This window comes from Leucopleurus acutus, assembly GCF_964270905.1.
Source record: "Leucopleurus acutus genome assembly, chromosome: 16".
Classification (NCBI taxonomy): domain Eukaryota; kingdom Metazoa; phylum Chordata; class Mammalia; order Artiodactyla; family Delphinidae; genus Leucopleurus; species Leucopleurus acutus.
Genome location: NC_139158.1, coordinates 19,040,812 through 19,053,695, shown reverse-complemented (window position 1 = coordinate 19,053,695; position 12,884 = coordinate 19,040,812). Strand labels below are relative to the sequence as shown.

The 12,884-nt window shown below is 40.4% G+C and overlaps 1 protein-coding gene across 1 annotated transcript; it reads right to left on the bottom strand.

Moving 5' to 3' along the window:
- Window positions 1-10,364: 10,364 nt before the first annotated feature.
- LOC309972511 (heterogeneous nuclear ribonucleoproteins C1/C2-like) lies at window positions 10,365-11,809 on the bottom strand. Its single transcript, XM_082856237.1, has 2 exons — window positions 11,346-11,809; window positions 10,365-11,306 (listed from the first exon to the last, which is right to left on the bottom strand). Exons 1-2 carry the CDS (start codon window positions 11,660-11,662, stop codon window positions 10,739-10,741), a joined length of 885 nt encoding a protein of 294 aa, XP_082712363.1. The 5' UTR covers window positions 11,663-11,809; the 3' UTR covers window positions 10,365-10,738.
- Between the last annotated feature and the right edge of the window lie 1,075 nt (window positions 11,810-12,884).

Genomic DNA, 12,884 nt, shown 5'->3' with positions numbered 1-12,884 from the left:
CTCTTCTACCCTCCTTTCCTGTTCTCTAGAGACAACCATTTTAAACTCTTTTAGCTGTCTTCCAAATGGTAAGCTCCTTTACCTATTTCTTGATGTTTCAACTTCAGGTATTATCTATTTACATCCTGAAATAATGGTTGAGGATTTAGCTCTCTTATACTCCCTATTTCCCATCCTTCTAATGTAGTGATATCACTGTTTATATAGTTGAACCTTGAACAGGAGGGGGTTAGGGGTGCTGACCCGTGCACAGTCAAGAATCCTTGTATCACTTTACAGTTGGCCTTGTGTATCCCTTGTTCTGCATCCGTGAATTCAATCAACCGTGGGTCGTGTAGTACTGTAGTACATATTTATTGAAAAAAATCGGTGTATAAGTGGACCCAGGTGGTTCAGACTGTGCTGTTCAAGGGTAGACTGTAATCATATCAATATTGGTGAACAATAACAGATATCATTCACCAAAGAGCCAAAAGGTATAAAATGATTATATTTCTTTTCCTGAAAATTTCCTAGTGCCCTTCCTTTTTTTTTTTTTTTATTTGTACTACTTGCCTTTCTCATATACATAGTTTTTTTTTTAAGTGCTTCAATCCTATCGATTACTCTATCAAATTTACTTATTTTTCCTGGAGACTTCAAGTCATAGTGTTTTCTGTTACACAGCTGTCATGACAGTAACAAAAAAATTTGTCTTTTTCCCTTTCACTTCCAGCCTAATACCATCCCCATTCCCCCACTGGCAGTCACTGCTTGCCCATGTTTCCCTTTCTTCCTTTTCTTTTCTGTCCATGCTTTTGGTCAGCTTACCTCTTTTTCCCAGCCATGTTCTTTCTCGGTCCATTCCTTTGGCCTCTCAATAGTCCACTCATAGTAGTATTATTATTACTCTGTCAGTCAACTTTTGGCTCATTAGAAATTAGCATTTTGAAGTGTTCTCACTTACATAGGGCACCCTAAATGAAACTTGATCCACAGCTAAAAAAGCAGTTGTTGTAATGCTTATGTGATTGAGGCAAAGCCCTTGCAGGCAATAGCAAGCTAAGAGCAGCTGATTATAATGGAAGGCTTAAGTAAGGCATAAATGCTTCAGGCATGACAAGAACACAGACTGAAAGAACTGATGATCTGTTTCAGCAGAAAAATATCCATCAAAAGAGGAAGCTTTCCTAAAGGAGTGCCCAGCCAAAGTGTGGGCCTTAGAAAAGCTGGATCCATATTTTAGGAGACAGCAATGCGCTTTGTTGACAGATCATAAGTCAAGAAACAAGTTTAATAAAGAATTCATGGAAAAACACTATTTTAACACCAGGCTATAAAGTTGGCCCCAGTAGAGTAGGACTTAGGAAGTTTTTTGGACATATTATTGGTTGATATCAGATGTTGAACTTAAAAGGCTACATCTTAAGATTTATGGAGCAGTGTCCAAGCATCATGACCTTGGACCTACTCCGGAGTCCCATGTATTAGCTAAGTGAATCCATTCAGACAACTATGTACTAACTTGGCTTTTGTTGTGCATTCTCTCCTTGTTAATTCCTGTTGTCTTTGAGCTTGAATTTCTTCTGGGGACTGACTCTCACACTCTCCCCACCTGGCTGTAGCACTACTGTTAAAACAACTGGATTGTGGACCCTGGAGCCCACGTTGTTTCACGCCATGTCTTCAGGCTCCCTATTTGCCTTTACTTGGTATCCTAATCATTAGTTAGGACTTTACCTCTCTTATCTTAGACCCATCCTGTGACCTGTGCAGACTGCTTTACTAAACCAGTTACTGACACTGGTCCATTGGCTGGTGCCTGAGCTGAGTCCACCCCAGTCCTTCTTTGCTCCAACCCATCGCCTCTTCCCCTGCCACTTAAAATAGGGGATCTGGCAGGTCCTATGATTCAATCTCCCTACAAGTAGTATAATAATTTCTCTTTTTAGAAATATGGCCTAAGGGTGGGCCATACCCATTATGAAACTCTAAAGTGAGGGGAAGTGGGGGGACACCCTATGTAGAAGCACACCTACAAGCTTCAGAAGTGTGCTTTGCTTCCATACTCACCTCAATCTCAAGAATTGCTGAACTTAATTTCCTTTTTTTCTTCTCAATCATTCTGCCAAATAACAGCGGAGATCAAAGTGACACTGGACGCTGGGGAAGGGTGGGTATTAAAATCAACTTGGATGTTGTAGCAGAAGGGTGGTGGAACAGAGAGGTTTGAGCTAAATGCATTCATCGGAGGGAGTTATATCCTCAGTCAATATCCATCCTCTCCACACTTTATGTGAAATCTTTTTTTGACTCCTTGAGCTCACTAAGGCCATCAACACCTGTGGATCAGCCCTCAAAGAGGCCTTCTGGGGAAGAGAAGCCCCTAAGGAGGGTTTTCTCCAGCCTGGTTCCCCTGAGACATCTGGTATTCTTGCTGCCTGGCATCTAATCCTCCTTCTGGTAATAGAATCCATAGTTTCCTTGGGGAATCACTTATTTCTCCTACTTCAAGCCTGATTGCATTTTAGGTTGCATGTGACCCAGGTGTGGCTAATAGGGGTTCTATTCCCTCTGGGTGTAGTGTTAGTTTAGGGATGGCACATGACCCAAGCTCGTCCAATCACTTGTGTTCACTCTTTTTGTTGGACAGATTGGAAAAGAGGCATCCTCTTTCTGTTAAGGTGTTGGGAAAATAAAAACAAACCTGAAACTGATGGCAGCCATCTTGCTTCTATAAAGGGTCAACTTGATTGTTAAGCAGCCAACATATAAGAAACCAGAGTCAAGAGATAGTAGAAAACCAAACTGACCAGAAAGCATCATTTGGGTCCCTGGTTCCAGTAGCACCTGAAGCTGTAGTTACCCCTTGACTTTACAGATACGTGAGCCAATGGCACCCCCTCCTTTTCCTTCCTCCCTCTGTCCTTCCCTCTCTCTCTCTCTCTCTCTCTTTTACTCTTGAGTTTCTTTTAATTGCAACCGAAAGAATCCTAGCTAGTATAGCTACTTATTTTATCCAAATCCTGCACTCTGAATTCCATGGACTCTGTGTGTAACATATTTACCAAGTTTTATAATGTATTCTCAGATATTTGTGTCCCCAAAATTCAGTTATCATGTCTTGGGATCTTACCCCTCTTTTCTGTATACTCTTCCCTTTAAGGATTTCTTCCATCTCAGAGCTTCATCTACGATACTGTGTAGATGATCTATGTTCCTCAGCATCAGCAACCCACTTGGGAGTCAGAAACATACTTTACTCACATTTTATGAAACAGTTGTCCTTTAGATGGAAGAATTCACAAGGTACAACTAGAATTCTTCAAAATGTGGGCTGGTTTGGAGATTTCTCGTCTTATAATATCAGCAGTCCTCAGCTTGTGAATGGGCTACACATTTTACCAGGGAAACAGCATTATGCAGGAGGTGGTTAGGTCCCTAGGCTAGCCCACAAGACCAAATTCACCCCTAATGTAGGTGAACAATAGTGCTATACCTAATTATTCTCCAGGGTCAGTTACCATAGGGGATTATATTGGAATAACGCATTCCAAATTCCACCTGGAGAGAGAGTAAAAATCTGTTTCCCATCTGATTCCTATCAATGGGAATACTCCCTACCATCTCTCACCCGCAACTGCAGGATGCCACAGTAAGGCTTCCATTAAAATTCCAGAACCTACAGTTTCAACTGGGTCCCCTGCAACTACCATTTATGCAATGAGATTCCTTGGTCTAACTCAGATCTTCACTGAACATCAAATCTCTATATTTAGTTATGGCCATCTTCATTGGCACGTAAAATTCCATATATGCAAAATTGAACTCACTCCTTCTTCAAACTGCCACTCATATTCTGTAATAGAAACGAAGGAGTCATTTAAGACATCACATCCCCTCTTAGATATTTGCTATTGTCAACCGGTCACCATGTCCTACAGATTCTCTCTTTAGATGTCTGACACTCTGTCCCTTCTCCTCCTTCCCTGTGGTCATTCATAGTCTCCATTAAGGCCTTCTTGACTTCTCATCAGGATCACAGCCTTAGTCTCTGAAAAGTGGTCTTGCTGCCTGCCCTGCATTCCCTCCCCAAGTCTCAACTCCACACTTCAGCTAGAGAGATTGTTCTACAACATGACTCTAATCAGACCACACCCTGTTGTCACTCTTCATGGCTCCTCACAGGATTTAGGCTTAGGTTCTGTCTCCTTGTCTTAGCATACAGGCCTCCATGTGCTCTGGCTCTTGATAACTTCTCTTTTGTTTTAGCCATTTTGTGACCAACCACATTCATTCATTCAATAAACGTTTATCAAGCACCAGGCACTGTCCTTTCTTGGCACTGGTAATATAGCAGTGAACAGAAACAAAATCCCAGACCCCATGGAGCTTCATTCTAACTGGGGAGACAGATGGAGCCTATCAGAAGGCAGTAAGTTCAGTGGAGAGACATAAAGCAAGAAAGGAGTAGGGAGTGAGAGGAAGGTGGTACAATTTAAAAAAGGGTGTTCATGGAATAGCTCATCAAGGGGGCGATTGTTGAATCCAGACTTGAAGGCGCTGAGAGAGCAAGCCAAGCGGATATCTGGAGGAGGAGATTGTAAGTGCAAGGGCCCTGGGGTGATTTCAAGGGTCTGTGAGAAAGCTAGTGGGTTGTAGGAGAGCAGGGGGGAGAGAGAGTAGGCTGAGGCACATCATCAAGAGTCTTGTAGACTGTTCATTGTGACTACTTTGGCTTTTGTCAAAACTGAGTGAGATGGAAAACCATTGATTGTTCCGATCCTAAGAACGATATGCTCTGACTTTATGTTTTAAAATGAGCTATTTGTTCCCTAGAATGTGTCATAACTACTCCTGCATCCTGGCCTTAATTTATATCTACTAGAAGGGATGCTGGAAATTTTCACATAAGAACAATTAGAACTTGGGGAGGCTGGAAGCAGAATCTGTCAAGCCATTGGGAACACAGGAAGCTATTTCTTGTTCTCAGGTCTCATATTTCTGCCTCTTATTTTTTGGTCAGCATACGTGCTTTGTACTTCTTTACTAAACTGGGTCTGTCTGCTTTTAAAGCCCTTAATTAACCCCAAACTCCCAAGTTACATGTCCAGCATTCAAATATCCTCCCACACTACCTAGAATCTATTCCTTGCATCCCAACTCCAAATTCTCCACAGAGAGAGAGAGAGAGAGAGAGAGAGAGAATTTGTCTCAGCCTGAGCCTGTGTCCATGCTGACCCAGTCAGCTATGCTGGGAAGCAGGGCCACGTAGGAAAGTCACTGTGGCTAAGGTCCAGAAGGGCAAAGGCAGTTCTTAGAGAAGGGGGTGGGTCAGGGGCTCACAGACGTCCCCTTAGGTCTCTACTGCAAACCTTAGCCAGTCAATTACACTGAAATAAAAAAACTCTAAATAAATAAGATAAATCATAATTAACTGACTATAAACACTTAAAAATATCAAAAGAAATACTGCATGTTTTCACTTATATGTAAAATCTAAAGAATAATACAAGTGAACAAATACAACAAAATAGAAACAGACTCACAGGTACAGAGAACAGATGGGTGGTTGCAAGAAGGAAGGGGGTGGGAGGAGGAGCAAAAAGGGTGAGGGGGATTAAGAGGTACAAACTATTAGGTATAACACAGATACGTTACAAGGATATAATGTACAGCACAGGAAATATAGCCAATAGATAATCTATAAAAATATCAAGTTACTATGTTGTACACCTGAAACTAATAGAATATTGTAATTCAACTATACTTCAATAAAAAATTAAAAAAATATCGAAGGGTTAGAGCAAAATTTTAAGAAAAATGAATGGCTAAATGTGATTTAGCATTTTTCATGAACAGTTCAACTGTTCATGATCCAATTTAATTTAATTCTAATTGTACTACTAGGACCAGGAGAAGGGTAAGTTTCAACACCTGAATTCATACCCAAATGGGACTCAACTTCTGGGGTTTTAGCCTTAGAGCATCTCTAAAGTCGGTAGTCCTTACAGGAGACTGTGCTCGAATTTCATAAGAAGCCTCTAGTGACCTGCTTTCATTTATTGGTGAGAAGAGATTATTTTGCTTCCTAATTTCCTAATCAGTATTACTGTCTACAGCATCCTGCTCATTTTGCCTCCTCTGAGCCTTCTTCCCAGGAGGGAGAATGTCTGATTCCTTACTAATCAAGTTTTCCTTTTGAGCAGCTTGGTCTAAGCTGGAAAAGGATAAGAGACACCTTCTTATAAGCTTTCTTCTTCTCTAACTCTACTGCATTTGTTCAACACCAAGTATTTATTGAGCACTTATAGGTAAAGGCATCACAACTTAATCAGGCTCTGCTGCAGCTGTTTTATTATCTTGTTGCTCTGATAATAGATATACTTAAAGGACACATTCACATTTTCTGGGCTTCTAAAGCATACACTAAAAATATTTAGCAGGTTATACAATGATTTCTCCAAATAAAGATCTGGAAAGTTCAAAATGAGTTGAGGAATCTGTGCAGATCCCTTGGCTTCTTTATGTTTTCATTAAAAAAAAATTTAATCGAAGTATAGTTGATTTACAATGTTGTGTTAATTTCTTCTGTACAGCAAAGTGACTCAGTTAAACATACATGTATATATATATTCTTTTTCATATTCTTTTCCATTATGGTTTGTCACAGGATATTGAATATAGTTCCTTGTGCTATACAGTAGGACCTTGTTGTTTATCCATCCTATGTATAATAGTGTGCATCTGCTAATCCCAAACTCCTATTCCTTCCCTCCCCTCCCCACCCGCCTTGGCAACCACAAGTCTGTTCTCTATGTCCGTGAGTCTGTTTCTGTTTCATAGATAGGTTCATTTGTTTCATATTTTAGATTCCACATATAAGTAATATCATATGGTATTTGTCTTTCTCTTTTTGACTACTTCGCTTAGTGTGATAATCTCTAGGTCCATCCTTGGCTTTTTTTTTTAAAGCATATACCAAAACTTGTTCAGTCTACATTTTTTTCAACACTTCTGACTGACTACATGGTTGTACATCAGGTAAAGAGGCAGAAAGTATGTTATAGCTCTCACAGCTAATCCAACCTTGGCTTAAGTTAACTGTATGCCAACTATCATTTCCTGTCCAGATGTTAAAAATCAGTAACACATTCCTTGATCTAGCCAGCCGAGATGGTTTTGGTGGAGAGACCTAGCGTGGAGAGACTGCTGAGGTCTGAAATGTGTCAGCTTCCTAATTGTATATTTGATCCTGGAGCAATCAGAGAGTCTTCACCTGTTGGGGGAGTCCAATCCATGTTTGTTCATGAGTTTCATTCAGCTGAGAAACTCCCATCATGAACTTTCCCACTCTCCTTGCTGAAAGGGGAAGGAGGTTGCAAAAACTGGCTTTGCCAGATTCCCTGGAAATGTCTACTTACTGGGCTTCATGAAGTGATGTCTGTGATTGAATAATGATGCTTGAGTTCTTGACTGCAGTCTGTAGAGGATGCCTCTCTCATTTGCCACCTGAAAAGCTGCAATTAGTAAAATTGCTTATAATGCCTTTGCTTTAGGAGTTCATATTAGGAACTCCTTCAGGAAAATTCATTCATATATTCATGCATGCATTCGTTCGTTCGTTCATTCCTTTCTTTCCCCTCATGGCCATTTGGGTGAGCCTGTTCTGCCCATGCACCATGAACCTGCCTGCCAAAAAAGACGGCTCACAAATTTTGATGTTTAAGATCAACTGATCTCCTCAGATAGACTCAGTGGTGTTCTGGGAAAGTTTGGACAATCAACTTGCTAAAAAAATAAAACTCTGATTTGCAGGGTCTGCCGATTTCCCTGGTATAAATACTGTAGTGGCTGATTTCAAGCATAATGTAATGTCACTGAAGGTGGATCAGGAGAGAAGTGTGTACAATGGCCCTCAAGAATCATATGAGTCATGTGAGCCAGCTGCAAATGTTCGACACCCAAATCTCTACCCCGCTGCTGATTTCTTTTCTTTCTTTTCGTTTTGCTGATTTCTTTACCTCTTTCTTCTCTCTTTCTTGTCCCTGGTTTGAACTCTTAAACTGTTCTGCAGCTCCAACCTCATTTCTTACCTCTGGTCCTTTGGATTTGTTGTATGTGATGTTCTCTTTCCAGCTCTTGGGCCTTTACTCTCCCCTTCCCGACTGCTGATTTGACACGTGACATTTAAACGATTTGATCAAGGTCACACAGCTAATAAGTGGCAAAGCTGGGACCTGAACCCCGGTCTGTTTTAATCCAAAGCCTGTGCCTTTAACCAGAGTGCTAAAATTTGGGGAAGGTTACAAATGCCCCAAGTAAGGGAAGAAAATGGGAACTCAGAAGGGGATCCAGGAGAGCTTTGCTAAAGAAATGGTATTTCAGGCTGTTGAAATGGAGGTAGGGATTTTTAAGGGAAATGAAAAGCTTGCATTGAGGCACAGAGGAAAGCAGTTGTAGATTGGGCTGTGAGTTTGAAGAGTATTATTTAAGGTGTGGTGAGCAGGTTAACTTGATCAAAATTATTTGGTGGGGCTTGTTTAAAATACTGATTGCTGGACCCCCTACAGACTTTCTGACTATGACTCTCTGAGGCTTGGGGCCTCTGGATCTTTATTTTTCTATTTCTTTCTTTCTTTCTTTAATTAATTAATTAATTAATTAATGGCTGTGTTGGGTCTTTGTTGCTGTGTGCGGGCTTTCTTTAGTTGCAGTGAGTGGGGGCTACTCTTCGTTGCGGTGCGTGGGCTTCTCATTGCAGTGGCTTCTCTTGTTGTGGAGCACGGGCTCTCGACGCGTGGGCTTCAGTAGTTGCAGCACGTGTGCTCCATAGTTGTGGCTTGCAGGCTCTAGAGCACAGGCTCAGTAGTTGTGGCACACGGGCTCAGTTGCTCCGTGGCATGTGGGATCTTCCCAGACCAGGGCTCGAACCCGTGTCCCCTGCATTGGCAGGGGGACTCCCAACCACTGTGCCACCAGGGAAGCCCCCGGATCTATTTTTAACACGCTCTCTTGGAGTTTCTGATGTACTCTATAGTTTGAAAACCAAATGGAGTCGTTAGGTGGAACCAGCAGGACTGTAGGGATAATGATTCAACAGTTTTATTTTTGTTTTCCACTGTCTGTTCAAACCCATTCTGGAGCCATGAGAGAGATCCCAGGGAAGCTCCAGGATTTTCCTGGTCACTATTAGTCACTCAGCTCACCTCAAGCCATGGAAAAGTCTCTTTTAGAAAATGTATCCCATGTAATATTTCAAATTCCATTGAAAGATTTTATTTTTAATTTTTAATCTTATTTTAATTTTATTATTTATTTTATTAAAATTCAAATTTAAAGATTGTATTTAAAGATTTTTGAAAGTAAAGTGACAGCTTCTGTCTTCCTGCTCTTAGGGCGTGCTCAACAAGATGACTCTAAATTTTCCAGAGCTATGTAGGAAGGATGGAGAGAGTGTTGGGTAGAAAAATTCTTATTTTTACTTTAGCACTGTGTTCTAGAGAAAAAACTACTTTAATTTTCCAGGTCCCCAAATTGGTCTTCATGTGTTTGTCCTGCTACTCAGCTTTTATTCTGGATTTTTAATTTAGCATCCATGATTTAAATTTCATGAATTCTGCTTGTTTTTATTGTTGGCAGTCTAATTTTTTTTTTTTTTTTGGAAGAAAATGCAGGTTTTATTCTTCAGTTGTTTCACTTTTCCTAAAATCTTGACATGTTTGAGCCTCTTTCTATTTAAGGTTGAAACAGTTAAGCACATGACAAAAAAAAACTCTAAAAAAGGTGCCAACTGGACCACAAAACATTGAAGAAAAGGCTTAATGCAGTTCCCGAACTTTTTCATTAGGATCTAAAAGCCATTTTTGCAAAAGAATCTCCACTTTACATCAAAGTTACTTGTCTCCTTAATTCAACACCCACCCCAATGAAACACAATTTGAGTAGTGTATGTTGGTATGCATAATAATTATGACTCAAAGAAAAATATATCTAGTATATTCTAGGGGTTTTGTGGAGGCCGCTGTGAAACAAAGAATTTGAAGTAAACAATTATAAAATACAAAAATAAAAAACCAGGGTGTTTATTTTTTCTCCAAATTCCTGGTTTAATAAGGACTTGTTTATTTTGAGAAAAAAAGGTCCCAAACATCAGGCTATTCACAAAAATAACCCACAGTATCAACTTTAGAAAACAAATCTTAAGACTATTACACTAATTATTTTTCTAGAGGATCCATTTGACATGCCAACTCTCATTCACAAAAATACATTGTTACATTTGTGTTGAACAGCCCCACACAGCACTCTTACATGGGGTATAACACGCACACCTCTAATTCAAAGCTGTTCTCAGGTGCTACACAACTAATGAGACTGCCTTTGTAGTTAGGGAAGCAACTACTGAACTTATGTATGAATGGAAAGAACTGTACTCCCTGCATAACAAGAGATTATTTTGGAGACAGTTGATAAAAATCATACATACTTTTTATTGTTAAGTCATAAAGAGGTATCAAAATTAAAAGCAAAAATTACAGGGTAAGACTTAACATAACTACTAGGAGCATCAAAGGAAGTGAATATGGGACTAGGCGCAGGGCAATGTGAATTAATGAACATGGGAAGGACAAGGATGGGGACAACAGTGAGCATGTACTGAAGATACTAGGGGAGAGGATCTGGTGAAAATTTTGATCTTAGACAAGCGCCTAGGTAAAGAAATAATGGGACAAGATTTCTAAACCCCACTATGTGCTTAAGAGTCATCCTCGCCATTGGCGCTGTCTCTGTCATCCTCTCCTTCCTCAGCCTCTTTTTCATCATCCTTGATCAACTCCAGCTGGTCATCCCCCCGATCTTCATTATCATCATCATCCAGTAGGTCCCCCTCCTCAGCAGAGTCATCTGCCACCCCCTCAGACTCCATCTTCACATTAGTCTCATCTTTCTTCAGGGAGCTGCTGCTCTGCTCCTCTTCTGACTTATCATTCTTCATCTCTACTCCTTGTTTGCTGCTCTGTTCCTTTTCGATTTTTTCCAGGTTTTCCAGTAGAGAATCCACTTTTTGTTTTATCTGAGTCAACTCCTTCTTAATGGCCTGAAGGTCATCTCCTTTCAACTTTCCAGACTTAGAAGATCCCCGCTGTCCACTCTTAGAATTGAAGCCACTTTTGCCCCTTCGTGAGGTGTTTCCTGATACACGCTGGCGTTTTGAGGGCACTACAGCCCGAGCAATAGGAGGAGGAGGAGGAACACGTGCTGGGTAACTGTACATCCTGTCATAATAATCCCGTTGAAAGTCATAGTCCAAGTCAAAAGAGGAGCTGAGTAGAGGGGACGGAGAAGGGTGTTCTGGTACTGACCCGTACATCTCCGCTGCAGATCGTTTCACACCTGCTTTTCCTTGGTTCACTTTTGGCTCTGCAGCCAGATTAATATCTAAAACCTGGCCAGCAATCATTCTGCCATCTTCTCCTGCCACAGCAGCCCGGGCATTTCTCTCATTAACATATTGAACGAAGGCAAAACCCTTATGAACAGAGCAACCCACGATTTTGCCATATTTCGAGAAGACTGCCTCCACATCAGATTTCTTGACCACAAGAGTATTGAGATTCCCAATGAATACACGGGAGTTCATGGAGCGAGGATCCGTCTTGTTGGTAACATTGCTGGCCATTGTCTTTGATGGTAAGGTGCTTCACAAAGCTGAAAAACAGGGGGGGGAAGGGAGAAGAGATTCGATTCTGAATCTCCTACTCCCGAGTTCTACGCCGAGAAGCCGACTGCTGCTCGAGGTCCGCAACGCTGCCGCAACAGCTCAGCCTTCGCCTCTTCACAAAATCGGCAGTCTAATTTTGATTTAAGAATGTGATATGTACTCAACTGTCTCTTAGTGTATTAACTATACTTATTTTAGAGTTCTCTTCTGATTCTTGTATTAACTCTACTTCATTTGGGGTTAGTTCCTCTGCTTATTCAGCCTCATACCTCTCTTTCATGGTGTTTGCTTGAACTATTTGGTTGTCTAGATTGATTAGTGTGGTTCCTTTAGCACAGCTGAAAATCACTGTGGCTTGGGCAGTGAATGTGGATTGTGATTAAAGGGCATTTGGTGTGGGGTGAGTTTTTCTTTAAGGAGTTCAGAAAGTGCTTACATTCTGGACATGTGGACTCCTTGTCTATTGGGCCAATTTGAAGAGACTTGGGGACACTTACTTGCTTCTCTCTCAAGCCCCAATCCTTCCTCATGAAATTCTCCTGTGGCAGATCCCCTACTGTATTAGGAAGATTTTTCTTTCACCAGGAAAATCAGTAATGCATGGATGATTTAATATTAGGTTATATAAATGACCATATTGACAGATAAAAGGAGAAAAATTATTTAATTTAGATAAATGCAAAAATGGATATTCAGTATATTTCAAAATCCAAGCTGATTTTTAAACATTTGGTTACATAACAATAAGGGGACATGTGCTTAACATGACAAAATATGTAAAATTGACACACATTTACACCTATTGTAAAAAAAAAGCCAGTGTTCACTTAATAGTGAAATGTTAAAGAATTTCCACTAAAGTGAGGAATAAAATGAGGCAAGTAATGCATATTGTGATATAAAATTTAAACATTACAGAAAAATATAATGAAAATTGAAAGCCTCTCCCTCCATAATTCCACACTCTTGAAATAACCAGTATGAGTAGTTTTGATGCCTTTTTTCTTCAATTTTACTTTCCTAAGCAAGTGCTATGATTTATTATGGTTTTTTTGATGAATCACAAAATGGGATCAAAACCTAGCTAATACATTTAGATAGGCTTGTAAAGTAGCACAGCAATTTTAACTGAGGACACAGAGTTGTTATTTACAGATGTTTCAATGATTTATTAATGTGT